The following is a 16,723-nucleotide window of genomic DNA, read 5'->3' as shown; positions in this document are numbered from 1 at the left end:
AGCCTGATCCCTCTCTAAGGGAAGAAATTTTTCCTAATATGCAATCTAAACCTCCCTGGCAGAATCTGAGGCCATTTCGTCTTCTCCTATGGCTTGTTCCTTGTGAGAAGAGACCGACCCCCACCCTGCTACAACCTCCTTTTGGGTAGCTTCAGAGAGCAATCAGGTCTCCCCTGACCTCCTTTTCTCCTGTCTAAACAAGCCCAGTTCCCTCAGCCAGTCCTCATCAGGCTCGTGCTCCAGACCCTTCCAGAAATAGGAGAGCAATGGAAGACAGGATAAGGTCTGAGGGTTTGTTTCACACCCAGGTTTCTGTCTAGCAGCAGATGGGTGATCTTGCACAAGCCCTCTAGTCTTGATAGTTGGACCAGAACAGCAAGAAATTCACTTGCCTACGTAATCTGGCTGAAATAAACTCCTGATAACTACCTTTATTGTTTTTAATTGATAAAATCAAATCAGAGGAACCAACTGTGCTACTCTGTAGCTTGCCTTCAAACTCGATTGTGAACTACCATGCTAATAATAAATTCAGATTGTTTTGACTATTTAAATACCTTCTGGATAACATAGAATTAAAAGTTATATATATGTGTTCATTTAGGGGAGCGTTTCAAAATGTGCTGTGCAGTCTGCCTACTACAATGAGTTCCCAGGTCTGACTAGGTCTTTTAAATACTCTACTGTAATTATTGACTTAAAATAAAAGAGAAAAGGAACATTTTTGTTGGAAAGTGAAGGACAGATGAGAAAATGTTGTCTTTTGCCATTCTCTGAATAGCCACCCTTAAAAGTGGAAGAGCCTCTCCGTGTACCGTGGTATCTGATCCTCAGTGTAACACATGGTGGACTTCCCATTTAAGTACTTCCAAGCCTTTATATTCCAATCATATGGACAGTATTTGTTAAGAGAGAATGCGAGGAGAGTTGTTACATGCAAACAAAGAACCCTTTAGCCAAAGCAGGCCATTTAAATACTGGTTTGCATTGCAATATCCACTATAGAAGCACCTGCAGTTGTCACTCAGGCTGAGGAAATAAGAAGCTTTGAGCATGAGGTGGGGAGGAGGGAATTCAGTAGAAGACAAAATGCAGGAATTATGTATAATATCAGCAAAATTGAAATGTGGACTTCTTAAAATACAAAAGAATAAAGATCTCTTGTGCGATACATTCCTGAAAGACTTGCATTTTGTGTATTCCACTGCTGACCCTGGGTTTGGTTCTTTCGCTTGTCCCTAACAGTCTACATTATGAAGCACTTCGTTTGTTAAAAGCTGTCAAGAAGCTATCTTGGATTGCGAACAACAGATTTGAAATGACTGTGTTGACTGTCCTGTGCTAAATTAGAGTGAATAAAATTGCATTCTCTCACAATAGAGATGTGCAGCTATTATGCTGTTACAGATACATTATGAGCTGCCTGATATCTTCAGCTATTTTATGCAATTTGTTGCTTTGTTTCTCTTTTTTTTCTATTAAATTTACACTTCATTTTATACTTTCACAATCATTCTCCTTCTCAGCATTTCCAAGCCCTTCTTGTCAGTTGTTGCTCTTTATGTTGCTCTATTAGAAGTGTGGGTTTGGATTTTTTTAAATTTTGTTACTTTAATTTTTCTGCAGCTGTATTGCAAACACCTGTCAGTGTGGACTTTCCATCACTGAATTCCTGGCCATTTTCTTTACCTCTTTTCATATTACTTCAAAGTTCATTTTTCTACTGCCTAACAGTTTTTGTGTTATTGCCTTGTCAGTAGGATCTCATCAGCTGCTCAGATGAGGTTCAGCTGAATTCTGGGTACTCTTTAACTTCAGCCTTACATATTAAGCCTGAATTATTTTGCAATTACTGGGTCCAGAATAGTTTCTGACCTTGCTCATCATCTCATGAGAGCATTGCTGATAATGCCTTAATCCAAGTTTTCAAACTCATAAACTGTACAATGAAATTCATAACAATGAGTTCTGTCTTGGGCTAAGTATGATTATTATAATAAGACTATAACTTTCCAAACAGATCAAATGTGTACTGAAGGAATTATGAGCTGCTCAGAATATGTATCAGGTATAGCAGATCCATCAGTTTATGGGATACTCAGTAACACACTACTAACATCCTGATGCACAGTAAAATTACAGGACAGAACCACCATCTCTGAAGTGACCTTGTAAACAGAAAATTTGTTTACCATGAGTTTCAAATGAACAGATACCATTCTAGGTTATAATTTTGAACTTTACTGCTGTGAATTTACCAAGCTCAATAAACATTAAAATTAATCCTTGCTCCTGAACTCTGTTTTCACTGCCCCCTCTAACAGTCTCTAATTTGGGGGCCATTGTAATCACAACTGGGGGCTTTGCTCCCATCTTCCTGCCACCACGCTTCTCTGAGACCTGTCAAGCATTTTAAGTAGCATGCACTTTCCCACACTTCTCAATGAATGCTGACATACCTAACTTAAAAGGATTACTTTCTGCTGAGAGGAATTGTAATCTTCTTTTCCTGCTCTGCAAATCCTCTAGTAAGCGAAAAAGAAAGGCTAAGATCTGTTCTGCTGTGCAGGGCAAATCACTATCTCAGAAGGTATAGAAGAAAACAACAAATCCAAGATTTACTTGTGGTCACGCTTGTCCAGGAGTTGTGTCCCTGACTATTAACTCATTGACATCCTCCATCATTATTTTTGGTGCTTTGATATTTTCTGTTTTAGTTTATAAAAGCTATATGAATACACACACAATTGCTACTGTGAATGGTGCTCAGGACAAAACACTTCTCTGAAAGATATCTAAAAGGAGCTACAGATACAGAAATGCCTTAACTTGACCCCAGATTTTAATATTATGTATTCTATTAGCAAAACCAAGAAACATACTTTTAGCATATATGCAAAACCTAGCAGTTTTTGAAACTGTCTAAGGTCAATTTGCAGTATTTTCAAAAGCTGTTGCCAAAGATATTGGTGGTAGTGGTGAAGGTTTGTGCTCCAAGGATGGGTTGTGGGTGGTATCTGACACAACAACAAAATCACAAATGTTCCTGCTACGTTGATTTCCACCCACTCATCTCAAAACCTCTCCTCACACGTGGTGGTTGTTGCAACAAGTTGGCTTGTGGGTGAGGTTGAGGGCAAAGATTGGGTGATCTTACGCTACCAACTGAAAATGAAGCCGCAGGTTATGCTTTTGCAATAGCAATCTGAAAGCTAAGAGAGCCTTCCTTATGCTCTCTCATCATTCCCTTAAAAGAGTTGCAAGATGTGGAGTAGTTTGCCAATAAAGCTTTCATAGGTGAAAATTAAATTTTCTTGTTTCATATTTTGTTATGGTTATAAACCAATATTTTGTTTACAGTTATTCATAAAGTAGATGAACCAGATTCAATGTCCCCTCCCCTTTCCATTCAGTTATTAGACAGCAAGCTGTACTCACAAGGTGAATGAACACCAGCTTCAGGCTTCCTCACAGGGTGTTTTCCTTTCCAGTACTACACTGCTGCAGCAAAAAATCCAGACTCCAAATTTATGAGAAGATCTTTTACATGCTTTACTTGATCTAATCCTGCAAATCTAAGATCAAGGTGAACAGACATGTCCATTGCTAATGCATCGTAAAATTCCTTGTTGATGTTTGGAAGTGTCTGCCATGTGTTTTTGTTAAATCTTAGCTGTATTTCAGCCCACTCTGATGGATGACTACTTCCAAACTGCCCATGAGGTGACTGTGTTAGCTGTAACTGATTCCTCCTTGGGTAAATTCTGCAGCATCAGCAGAGCTGGAACATTTAGGCTGAAGATGGGAAATGCCCTTCTCTCCTATGCCTTTCCAGCCATTCATCTGGGACAAATGAGTCTTATTGTTTCAGAGAAACAAGCTTTGGATTTTCCTTTCAGTGGAAGTGGAGGGGTTTTTTGTATCCTGTGAGCTAGGATTATCTGACCTTTCTCCTCTTGCTTTGCGTGGTTTAGAAAAAGGCTAGGAACATGTAACAAAGCTCCATTTAATCCACATTCTCCAGTCATTCACTTCCCAATTCTTTCTCCTGTGTCATCCTTTTAATTTCTTTATGACGCTGATTTGTCAGTTCTGTAAATCCTTCTGAAGATCACTGTCACTAGCAAACTCCAGACTCACCAAAGTTTGCCTAGCATAAATTTCCTCAAATAATTGTCCAATTGCCATTCCATTTTGACATCTGAAGCTGAGAGAGCAATCTGCTCTGACTTCTCATTCCCAACAAAGTCTTTGCATCAAAGCTCTTCTCTTGTATGAAATGTCATCCTTCATGACTTCTTGGGGTGCTTTAGGCTTGCTATTTTCATTGCTTTTGCAAAGTTCAGTTTCAGTTTCCATTTCAAATGTGTTAGTCAGTATTTAATTTTTGCAAGTATTTCTACCACCTTACATAAGAATTTCTTCAACTGGATTACATGCTGACTCAATGGGATTTTCTCTTGGACTTCTTAACCTCCCTTAGAAAGCACCTGCATGAGTTAAGCAATGAGTTGAAAGCACAGGGAAACACAGCTCGTCTCATTTAGAAGCAGAAAATGAAGATATGTGCTAGGTATTTCTTTGGTGCATTCTGATTTACTTACAACTTAAAGACCCTTTTCTGCAATAAAACAGGAAAAACAAAAAACAGACTATTTTATTCTGCATGGTTCCATCCCATCCAGTGTCTACCCAGAACTAGAGTTCACTTTCTTTTAGCTTCCATTCAGGCTATGTGTCCTCACTCTTTTCTGCTTCTGAAACCACTTGCCATCTCAGTCTTGTGTTTGTATTCAGATTCCTGGGAAAGCCTTCCCTTCTTTCCTCTGAGATAATTTTTGCACTGGTGTTTTATATGGCAAACACTTTGGCAGGTGGCCTCTATTATGTTAGCTCGTTTAATTCATAAAAGGCTTAATCACTTCTTTTACATAGCATGCCTAGAATCTGGCTAGTGGACCCATCAGCCCGTATTAGACACACTTATTAGCAGCTAACAGTATGTTTCAGCATCACATATGGTGTCACTTGCCATGTGGGTTTGCCTGTGAATATCCTATCTCTACATTAGTGCTGGGAATATAGCGAAAGGAGAAAGGTAGAATTTTTTTGCTGTCTATAGTTTCAATTTCAGGTGAAGGAAGCTGTGTCTCTGTTCTGCAATCTACCCCTTTCTTTCATCTGACCCCCTTTTGGGAGTTCACACAGGAAAAATATCTAAAGTATGCAAGCAGTAATGTAATATTATGAATGGCACTGCACGTTAAATAACATAATAAACACGTATATCATTGATGTCCAGAGCCACAAGGTTAGAGGATGCAAAGACAAAGCATAAAGCACTATGAGGTAAAAGTGTGATGTTTTGCCTTTCTGTGACCCAGACGTTGTGCCACCTGGGTTCTCCTGAAAATCCAAATTATATAGTGTCCTACTGCTTTCCACAGCCACTAAAATGAAAGTGGAATTAACTTAGTACCAGGAGTTGCTAACAGTGTGCCATTTATTAAATCTTTGCAACAGGAAGGGATGGAGCCAAGACAACATGCCAGAGTGGATTGGACAAAATGCAAACAGAAGCAGGAAAATTGAGCAACAGCAGCACAGGTCTGAAGGTGAAAACTGGGAGACAAAAGCACAGAAGCAGAGAATAGGCTCCTGCAGCTTTTGTCTCTTCTCTCTGGCAGCCAAAGCAACATATCACTTGGGAGAGCTAAATAGGATTCAACCCTCGTCCTGACCATGTCACCACCTTTCTGCCTTGCTGGGACTAAGGTGGCTATATTTAGTAGTAAGAAACTCTGGCTCTCACCCAGCTTTTCATATGACTTCTAAATTAATTTACACAGAGCACAAAAGTGGTGCTTTTGCTAAGACACCTTCTCCTCATAGCCCAGTCTTGTGGGAACAGCCTTGTTTTCCCAATTCTTCAGGATGTAGCCTAAAATCTTGAGTTGCACTAACAACCTGCACTGGTGTAGAAAAGCAGCATCACTAACTCTTTCCTCTTTTCATCTCATAGAGTGGACAGAATCCTCAAGTGATATTCTGCCAGCACCGCACATCTGCTTAGGGCATCATAAAACCTTCAGCCAAATGTCTGTGATTCAAGATGATCATCATGCCTCAAAGAGCTAGGTAGTAGAAGACTACTGGCCTGCAAAGTAGGAGCATCTCAGGTATTATTTGGTGGCACTTGGAAGCTGCTGATGGGTAAGTGCCCAAAGACTTCTCTCAAACCTCTACCAGCACCTGTACGGCATATGAACGAGGTCCTTTCCTGCTGGCATACTCCAGAGGGAAGCAGATAATGGACTCCAGTGTGCCCTCAGTGGCCCTACTGCAGTTCTCTGAAAGCCTGCAATTATTTCAGGAACACTGCCCTCTTTTGCCACCTGCAAATGAACTGAAGCAATAATTTCCCCCAGCAAGCATTCATAACTACAAGTTTAGTGGGTGACTCAGCACTTCCAAACTGAATAGCCAGGCACCTTTTTCTTCTGTTCCTTTCCACCTGAGTCTGTGTGTGCTGAAACAACCTCCTCACATAGCTCCAGGAATACCCTTGCAGAATGTCCCACATATGCTCCCACATACTCATGCAGAATGTCTAGGGTCATTGTCAGGAATCCTGTCTCTGGCTGAAGGTGCAGTCTGTGACTGCAATGTGATGGGCTTTACCATTAACAAGGAGTGTTGCTGATGTCTCCAGCTCAGCAAGGAACGATGCACCCTCCCTCAGGAAGAGCTATCTGGGGCCATAGCCCTGAAAAAGTGTTTGCCACCATCTCTCGTACCTTACCACTGGAGAGAATGAGACTTCTGCCAGTGCTCAGTGTCTGGTAGACGTGACTCTCTGTGTTGGATCTGTCTATGTTTTGTCACTGACTGGAGCACAAATTGCAAACATAGGGCTGGACATTGCCCAGTGGAGTTAGCTTATTTTAATGAACTTTTTTGCCTGGGCTTTACCTGTCCTTCAGCTTTTAAAGGAGAAGATAAGCCTTCTTAAAATGCATGGCAAAAATTATCAAGAAATAGCATATTTCATTAGAAATGGAGGGTTTGGGGAAGTAGGTGTTCTGTTTCCCACTTTATAGTCAACTGTGTCATACCCCCTCTTGTAATATGAGGATTGAACTCCACCATAAAAGGATTTTCAACATCGTCTTCATGGAACAGTTTCAAAATCTCACAGCTTTCATGGAAGGATTACCTACCTCCCAAAAGCATGTTAGAGAAATTTATCCTTTGCATTTGAAAGTTGCTCAGGTCAAGAGTATTTACAGTCTACTACAGAAAACCTGGAAAATGTTGTCTACTATGCAAATTAATTTAAATCCAGCTTAAATCCAGTCCACAGGCTTGTGAGTACTTCCAGTGATCACTTCAAATTACTTTAAAGTGAAATAAAATAGCTTTTATAAAAATACATCAAAGTTCTTTACGGTTCTAACAATGTTTTAGGACTAAGTTTTAAAGGGTACTAGCAATAATGAGTGCAAGAAGTTCAAACCCCTGCAAGAGCCCACATGGTACCTAATCTGTACCTGGTGCTGCATTCTAGGGGGCCATTCTGTCCCTCACAGTCTAAGAGAAGGAATATGTAGATGCAATAATCACAAAGGAGGAAATGTAGGAAGAGTCACAGATTCCAGAAATGTCCTGATTATATCTGTGCTCTCAAACCACCCAGATTTCCTTTTTGGGGCAAGGGGAAGATATGTGGCACAAGGGAAATCTTTTGATACACCTATCACATTGCATCTGACTTTCTTTTAGTCTCGAGCACTAGGTACATAACCTGAGGCACAGCTGATGTTCATGCTGTTGGCTTTACTGGCAGGCAGGATCCTGTCGCAGTTATCAGGAAAGACGCGACAACCTACTGGGTTCAAGGGGAAAGCAGGTCTCTATTTAAGACGGCTCCCCTATTTGTAAGGGGGAGAAGGAAGGTTCTGGAACTGTGGGTGGATACATGACAAATAAGGAAAGGGAAGGAGGGCACAGGACTTATAAGGAAGAACATGGGAGGAGTCTTATACAAACAAGAGAAATAGGGGAAGGTTACAACCAAAGGACTCCCTGAAGCAACATCTCAGCCTTGGCCACATTGATCTTCATCACTGTTCTACTCTGGCCTCCAGTCGGGAGGTCTGGAGACACACTATCCATAACGCTGCTGCTTCCTTTGAGAACGCACGCAGGATCACCATCGAAAAGACAACACAGAAAGAATTGTGTCTTGCAGATACCATCCAAGGAGTCTTTCTGCTGTGCCTTTTGCAACTGGTCTTGTCTATCTCGCATTGGCCTCTTTAGCCACCAGTGCGCTTGTAGCAAATGGGGTAGAGCCCTTCCCAAATCTTTGTTCGCAAAGCCTAGCCATGATGATGATGACCAACTATTGAAGCCTAGCCATGATGATGACAACAACTGCACTGCGGCAGAATCCAGCCAATGGGATGACAGGGATAAAGCATGAGGCAGAGAAAACTGTAAAATTGAATAAAAATGTTGGGGTACAGAACAGTTGAACGTGCATTAACATTGGATTAAAAACTCTTTAACAACAACAGTCTCTGTTTCTGTAGATGTGTATCCAGTCCAGTCACACTACACTTTCTTCCTCATAGATCTCTGCCAAGGTGTCTTGCATCTCCTGTTTCCATAACCTAAATTTCTCTTCCTCGTCATAGGCACTTCCAACAGGATGCTATGGAAAAATTTGTGGGTGCTTTCTTTGACCAAAACAAGGTGGATTCTCCACCTGGTCCTATAAAGCACAAGCCCAAACTCAATGTAATTGGTTCTGTTTTAAAAATATTTTCCTAGCCAATTAGTGTTGCACTATGGCTCAAGGAAGTCAAGAATGTAAAAATAGAGTCTACTGTAGGAATAGCCCCTCTTCTTTTATTTTTATGTATTGATAACTAAAATTATCCTCTCCATTGTATCACTGCAAAGACTCTCCAGATCAGACCCTATCTTTAGTAAAGGTAATCCATTACTCCAAAGACTTATGGGCGTTTCTGTTAGAGAGGGATAGGTTTATACTACCATACAATTAGGAGGACCACTCTATATCTAAGGTCTTTCTGTCATTTGTTAAGATAGATGTCATTTTTCTGTTGTTACAGGAGTGAACTCATTACAAATAAAGCTTTCTCCACCCTTCCAAGGAGGGTAAGGTAGTAATTAAGTGAATTGCACACACCTCTCACCTGCCCTTACCAAAAGAGGAATTCAAAAGAATTGGTGATGGAAAGGCCACATGCCCCACAAATACACAGAAGCTTCTGCACATACCTGAAAAATAAAACCTTAGTCTCAGGACTCCTTGTACATGTTCTAGCATTTTCCCTTCCTTGTGTCTCCTGCTAAGTAGCTATCACCCACAATTTGCAAAAAGAATACATCCCTTTCTCCAGAGGAGATGCAGTAAGGGCTACAGTGTGCAATATTTACAGATTCATGAGGGGTTGTGGCCTCTGTTACACTCCTAAAATTGTTCCCCATAGGAACAAACAATGGTTGGTCAGAACAGGGGAAGCCCTTTGATCCTGCTTATCTTTTTTCAACATTAATATTGCTCAGTTGTCCACAGTGTCCCCTCTCCTGTGTGCACACACTTTACACTGAATGTATTTCTGAGCAATTCATAAGGCAGCAAGTACTGGTGGATTCTAGTATAGGAGGAACAGACAGGAAGTTCAAATAGGCAGCTTGAGAGAGATTGTGGCACCGTTTATGCCACAAGAAAAAATCCAAAGAGAGCAGTTATGTATCCTTGGTGGCTGGTATGTTCTAGAATGACATCTACTGGGTTAGTTAGAGAGTTTCTTGTGACGGTGACAATACCTCCTACATGTTTAAACAGAGCTTAGCAAAATAAAGCCTCAAGGCAACTGGCAACACAGTGAAAAACCATATATTCAGGTTAAATGACAGAACATGGAGAGACAGATCACTGTGCTTGGATTTCTTTTGGCAAGGTCCTGTTACAAAAGTGGTAAATCAGTCACCAAATCCACTAAATCCCTCAGGAGAGAAGACGAGCCCTTTGTTCACATGCCACGATAAACAGCAATGAGAGCCTGAAAATTTTTTCATGGGGAAGCATGCCATGCAAAAGGTGGTAATGCCTGGCTTGACTGATCTCCAGGACAGGCTTTGCACTTACTCTGCTCAAAGAAAGCAAGAACACAGGTGATGGCTGAGGAACAAACACTTATGCCGTCTTTGTGGAATCCAAACACTTGGCTGACATCAAATATTTATTCTCAAATACTACCTCCCTTGGAAACAAGCAGGAACACAAAGAAAGACTATTTCCCTGTAGCCACATAGAGAACGCAACCATAAGGGCAGGTTTGCACGAGCACTAGCTCTCTGCCTTACCCTTCTTTCCTTATGCAGTTTTGGTCTGATTCCAGATTGGCTTGCCTTCCTTTGTGCAGCTGGCAGGGCACTAGATCTTTCCCTTGGTAGGATGTGAAGGAAGTGGTGGCTGGCTGGCTTTACCTTTCTCTCTCCACTGATCACCTCCTTTCCTGCAGTAACTCATCAGTCCAGTGCCCCTTCCCCTTCTTCTCTCGTGGGTTCTTGGCAGCAATTCTTCTGTCATCAGAAGTGTAACAGCTGGACTGGGAAAGTAGGACTTTGGCAGATTGAGAAGAAGCTGAGTTCTCACGTCCCAGCAAAGAGAATGTGGTGACAGCCACAGCAGAAGTACTATATCTCCTCAAAATGGCTTGGCATCAGCAAAACTGTGATTTGAAGAAACTCAGATTTGTTTACTGGGGTTGTCTATGCTCACAGGAGAGCCTGTCAGGAAGGAAGATAAGTGGGTAATGGGGAAATCATCACTAGTGCACACATTTTCCCTCTGGTCTTTGCAGAGTTAAGGTGCATTTTTTACAGCAAAACTTGTTCAGCAGTAGGAGCACAAGATGGTCTCCAATGTCAAAGCATGCCCTGGCTACCTAAGATGTTCAGCACAGTCCAGAGCAGCATGACTTCCAGCTCTGCCAGAGGAGAATTGGGTTTTGTGTGTGCACTGCCAAATGTAGGGAAGTAAAATATTGTTTTAGCAGGATGATGAACAGATTAGGAAGAATGAAGGTCTGCAATGGCCTAAACATAAGCATGTTGCTAAAAGTCAAGTTTCACCAGTATTTTGACAGAGATCCTTCAAGAGTCTGTCTGACTCACCGTCTCTTGGATTCATATATTCTAACCACCATCTTTCTCCTGCTGCCCATTTCTGGCTGAGTTTCACTAGTTTGTTGAAGGGTACCACTTCTTTTCAGGAAGCATCATGTTTTATGTGCTTTTGATACCCAGAAGAAGGGATGGTGCATTGCAGTCACAGCCACTAGTTGTTGCACTTCCCAAGAGTTGGCCATTTTGTAAGTTGCTTCCCTGACTGGAGGCTAAGTAGGAAGAATATCTTCAAGGCTCTTATTAGCATGCTGTATCTCCAGCATTATTACCACACAAATCTTTTACTGTGAAAAAAAACAGACCAATCATCCTGAAACCAGTTCTGTACCTGCACTTTAATGCCTGTACTTTGCACTGAAACATGGGTTATAGAGAAATATGAGTAAAATGTATTTGCTTGTTCAGTCTAGCAGGCAACTACCTTGAGCCAAACCAATAAACCACGTTTCTAAACAAGCCTTTTGCTTCCTGTAGAATACTGCTTTGTTTGCCATCATTATTTGGCAAATAGGAAAGGGCTTATCTCTCCTTCCCAGAAACAAGTGCAGCTATAGAAGAGCTCCAGAAACTTGTCAGTTTTTACTAAGAAAAACATATTGGTTTAACAACTCCTGCCAGGAAATTATCTGAACCTTCAGAAAGAGAGAAGGTGTAAAAATTAGTTCACTGGGCTATACCATTCTTTTTTGATTTTTAGTGTTGAGTTCCGATTCAAGGATCAGGTGTATTTTCAAGGGCAAATTACAGTAACCTTTAACATTAGAGCATTCTGATATTAGATATTTCATGGTTAGCTGCAAAATTAACATTTAGCCCTCCCGTGCAAATTTTTGTCTGATTAATTCATAATTAAAATTTAAGCAACTATGTCTGCTTTCTAGCAGACAAAGAGGCAAAGGCATAGCTTTGACCCTAGTTACAGTTTTGTTTAACCCCCTCCAGAGAAACATAGTTACTGTGCATTAATATACAGCCTTTCACCACCAGACCTGTTAGTGTACATTATGGACTAATAATAATAATTATACTGTCAAACAATTCAAACTGTGTAACAATACAAGCTCCTCTGAAATGTGAAGCACTATAGGTAATGAAACCTACTTTTCTTTATACAGTCAGCTCAAACCTCTTTTTGAGAAATCTGGTGTTAAATAAATAATGGGCCTGGTTGCCCCCTCCTCCAACAGAAGCCATAGGAGGGAACAGAGTGGGAGGAAATCTCCAGGAAGTTTTGCCTTGTGCCTAAGCTTTCGCCTGAGAGTGGAGTTGCTCATTCTCTAGGTTGCCCTCTCCTCCCATGCATTTGAATGGACGTGTAAAAAGACATTTCACCTGGAAGAGATTTTGCCAAGGGTCTCAGGCTGGCCCAGATAGGATATATGGGCTCTTCTTGGCATGGCCATTGTCTTTGTGGTTTACTGCGTGTGCTGAAAGGACAATCTTGAAGCACAGCATCATTACCACAGCAATGTCTGTTTCTCTTTCCAGGAGTTATGGGGCTTGATGGCTGTGCAGTGGATCCTCTTGGGCCATGGCCAAAACTCTGTGGTAGGACAGTGACCCTGTTTTGACTCTAGTGTTAGTAATCTGCCTGTTTCTAGAGCACAGTTGTACTGTTTTCTATCCCATGGATTAACTCAGGATATCTATGTGGCTTGTTCTCACTAGCATCTTTTGTTAATTTAGTCCCTAATTGTAAATTAGAGCTGTGAGAGCAGGTGAAGCTCAAAGTCTCCTACAATTTCAGTGTGGTAGACACTGAAGGAATCTGGCAGATGTAGTTAATGCTACAAGCAGAAGTCGCGGGGTGCAGTTTGGTACTGGTGTGCAGATGAATGCTTTGAGAAACTTTGTTAGTAGCTCTTCACTTCCCACCTTTGGTCCTGAAGTTGTTTCCCCACAGGTGAGGTGTTGTAATAGCCACAGTTAATGACAGCTCCTGTGAGCCACTGCAGCCAATGGGATGGCTCTGCCCTGGACCTGAGCAGGAGCAGACACAGGCTCTGTGGCAGTGGCTGAGGGATGACAACTTCCAGCAGCAACAAGCATGCAAGGACAGTTCAGTGACTGCTACCCCCCCCCAGACATTGCCATGTGATGGAGGTGTGATGGAGGATGCTGTGGAAAGTGGTACCAGCAGCCAGGGCTGGGGTTATCCGGGGATATCATGGGGCTGGAGTTTATCCTGCTCGCACCTTGTGGACTGATTATGTCATATGCAAACCTGCTTTTCTAGGTCAAAGCCACGCGGCACAAAACACATCCACTTTTCCCCATGAATCCTTCCTCTCAGGTACACACAGGTAAAGGTGCCCTCATCCATTTCCTGCCATCTGCCGCTGGTTTTTGCTTCACCATTTATGCCCTCAGACTCACCTGAACAAAACCTCCAGGGAGGAGGAACAAGACAAGCCATCTACGCGGGGGGTCTCCCTCTCTGTGCCTGCGGGCGGCGGGCGCGGCAATGGTGCCATCTCATGGAGCCGACGCGAAGAGCAGGGTCCGCCCGGAGTCCGGGAGAGGGGCGAGCGGGAAAGTGATGTCCTCGCCGCCACAGCACTCGGGAACCGGCCTGCGAGCGGGCACAGGCCGACCCAGAGCACGGCGATAGTAGAAAGGGCAGGACCGGGGGGCACAGGGAAAATGTCAGCCAAGGCAGATCCTCGGGGCGAGCAGGCCGAATTCGCCAGCCTGAAACCTCATAGGAACTCCCATGAGGAATTCTGGGATCCGAGATGCTTAGGTGAAAACCACACGGATGTGAACTCCTCTGCTGTGTGCTGGTGTAGCTTCCTGGACTTTGCTAGATCGGGTCCTGTGAAACTGAGAGATCAGACTGCTGGAACCTAATTCATCACACTGAAAATCTGGCTGAGCCATCCCAGCTGGGACTAAGGGCTTTGGTTACTGAGCAAAGAGGTCCCTCATACCTGGGCTCTGGCCCCTGAACTACTTCTCCCCCCTCTCCGAGTTACCATAGCAATGCTGCTTAGGAAGGGATGGGAAACTTTGCTGGGGTGCCCAGACTAGGCAAACTTTCACTGTGTTCTTCCCTGCACTAAGCAGATGGAACAATGATTAATACCAAGCCAGGAAAATAACTGGGATCTAAAACATTCCTAAGAAAAAAATAAAAATCACAAAAAAACTGAAGAGACCTATGAGTTCATTCTGTTTGCCCCCCGGCAGTCAGAGAAACAACAGTGAGCAACAATTTGTCCTATAGTACACACACTGTACTGTACTGTGTGGATGCAGATTCTCCTCCTACTTAGATTGGTATAAATCAAGAAGCCAGCAGAATTACACAGGTATAAAAGTGGTATTATCAGTTCCTGGGTCTCTTTAAATATTACTGAACCCAACTGCTGATTCTTCTTTGTTCGCCTGTTAGAAATTATTGTTAAAAAGGCACACGCATTTATCCATAGCACACTGTATCATGCAAAGCGGTTCTTTTATTGGCCTTGATCTTTCTTTTTACTTTTATTATTTCTTTGAAGAAATGCAGGATTATTACCTCAATCTAGCCAGCTGGCCTGCTGAGGCTTCCTTGGCTACATCAGGGGTTTCTCTTTTTTCTAATCCTCTCTTTATGGATAATCCTTCTCTACCTTCTAATGACTCTTGGCTAAGTATCGTATTTTGTTATTACTACCTGTTGTTTAGAAATTCATTTTATTTGGTGTAGGTGTTGCTAATTGCTTGCTAATGAAAACCTTACTACAATCAATATGGTCAGGATTAGGCTGGCCTTCATGTCAATTAACTCTTTCTTCCTATGTGCTCTGATTTAGATTTTTCTCATGCACTTTTCAGTTTTTAAATATCAAGAAAAATTTTATTTTTTGAGTTCCAAGGTATAAGATTCTGTACACTTCCAGGTAGCATGGGGAACTTTTACTTCCCATGAGAGATTTTAAAAATGCAGAAGTTGGCATTTTGTAATCTGCAAAATGTTTGTACATGTAAATGCAGGGATATCTAAGGTGAGTCTTGGAATAAAATGTGTAGGAAAAATCTACAGCTTAGAACAAGGAATAGAGATCGTTCTGTTTCATGTAAATATGGATAATCTTCAGGCAGGGAAGACTGTAGACTCCTGAAGACTCTTTGTATTCCTCTATCATACATGCTATTTAGGCACAATATGTATCGTCTTTACACACCGAGAATGAAAATAAGCTCCATTTATTAAAGAATTTACAGTTTAAAAAGACAAAGGCAGATCAATAGCATTAGGAAGACAAAGAGCAACAGCTGTGCAACATAATAAAAATACAAAGCTTGTCAGTTACCATTCCCTCCTCCCCCTTTATTTCATTGCCTCAGCCTGATCTTATATCTCACCAGTTGCCTTATAGCTACCTTATCAAGAGGAATAATAGATTCAGGCAGGTGATGCACCAGCCCACAAACTGCCCAAACTTTTTAGGAAGAAAGTGCAATGCAAGATGCATCTCCTCAGGCAGAGATGCCCAAGAAGCTGCCTCCTGCCCCAGAACTCTCCTCATATTTGGGAAAAAGATGAACCTTCAGCAGCATAAAGTAGAACCCACCAGTGTCACCATCCCTCTCTTCCTTAGGGAGACGTGAGGTAGCTGACAGCTAACATGGGTCCAGGTGCATGGCAATGCCCTATTTGGGGAAAGCAGCTGCTGAAGTCCTGACCCCGCAGCCTGAAAAACCCTGGGGACTCTTTGATGAAGGATTCATTTGTCTGACTCCTGGCTCTGCTGCGGATAATCACAGCTCATCTGAGACTACACATCATTCCACTCAAAGGACCCTTGGGGCCTTTTCAAATTAATTTTACCTCAAAATGAGATTTGTTTTCAAAAACCTGAGCCAGAGTGTTCTGAAGTGTCTCCGGTATCTGAAGTTAGAAAACCATAGCTAAGAACAGTCCTTAACTTCCTGCTTTGCGTGCTGTATAATCCATCAGATATTGGAATGTGATAAGAATCCAGCACTGTAAGTGGCCAAAGTAAACCCAGGAAGCTACACTATTACTGCAGGTAACAGTTGGGACAAGTAAGGAAGAATTTAATACTGAAAAAAGAGAGGGAGAAAAAGGGTCATATCACAAAAGTCTAGACAGCGTTTGTTTCCTTGCTTCAGTATCATCCAGATTGCTGAATATTAGTGTGCTTTAACTCTTTTTCATCAGAGTCTAGACCTTTCTGAGTTTCTTTGACAGTCAAGGCATTGTGGTATATCACCAGGATGTTATTCAGCTGATCTTTCCTTAATAAAAATATAAATGTCTTTATTATTTTTTCTAGTCACCATTGCCAGTTCTGGAGGGTGCCAGACAACTGTGCTACTGTGTGTGACTGATGGCACCCGGCCAGTCTTGTGTAACCATATTATTCATTTGTTCATTTATGCTCAAAGCAAAAACAGATTGGCACTAGCTTTTCAAAGCTGGCTTCAGCAAAGCCTCAGTACTTTAAGCCACCAGTGAGGAGAACGGGGAAAAAAGAAGGGTTGGATT

General features: G+C 42.0%; 1 protein-coding gene across 1 annotated transcript in view; it reads left to right on the top strand.

Annotated features, from left to right (window-relative positions):
• LOC135409124 (targeting protein for Xklp2-A-like) overlaps positions 1-16,723 on the top strand; it is a 38,798-nt gene that overhangs the window by 547 nt on the left and 21,528 nt on the right. Inside the window, 2 exon segments of the mRNA XM_064644286.1 lie at positions 8,700-8,802; positions 13,597-13,969. Coding sequence (XP_064500356.1) covers positions 8,700-8,802; positions 13,597-13,969 — 476 coding nt within the window.

The sequence above is a fragment of the Pseudopipra pipra genome, chromosome 1 (assembly GCF_036250125.1).
Source record: "Pseudopipra pipra isolate bDixPip1 chromosome 1, bDixPip1.hap1, whole genome shotgun sequence".
In the NCBI taxonomy this organism is placed as follows: Eukaryota; Metazoa; Chordata; class Aves; order Passeriformes; family Pipridae; genus Pseudopipra; species Pseudopipra pipra.
The sequence above is the reverse complement of the archived record's forward strand: the minus strand, read 5'-3'. Positions and strand labels throughout refer to the sequence as shown.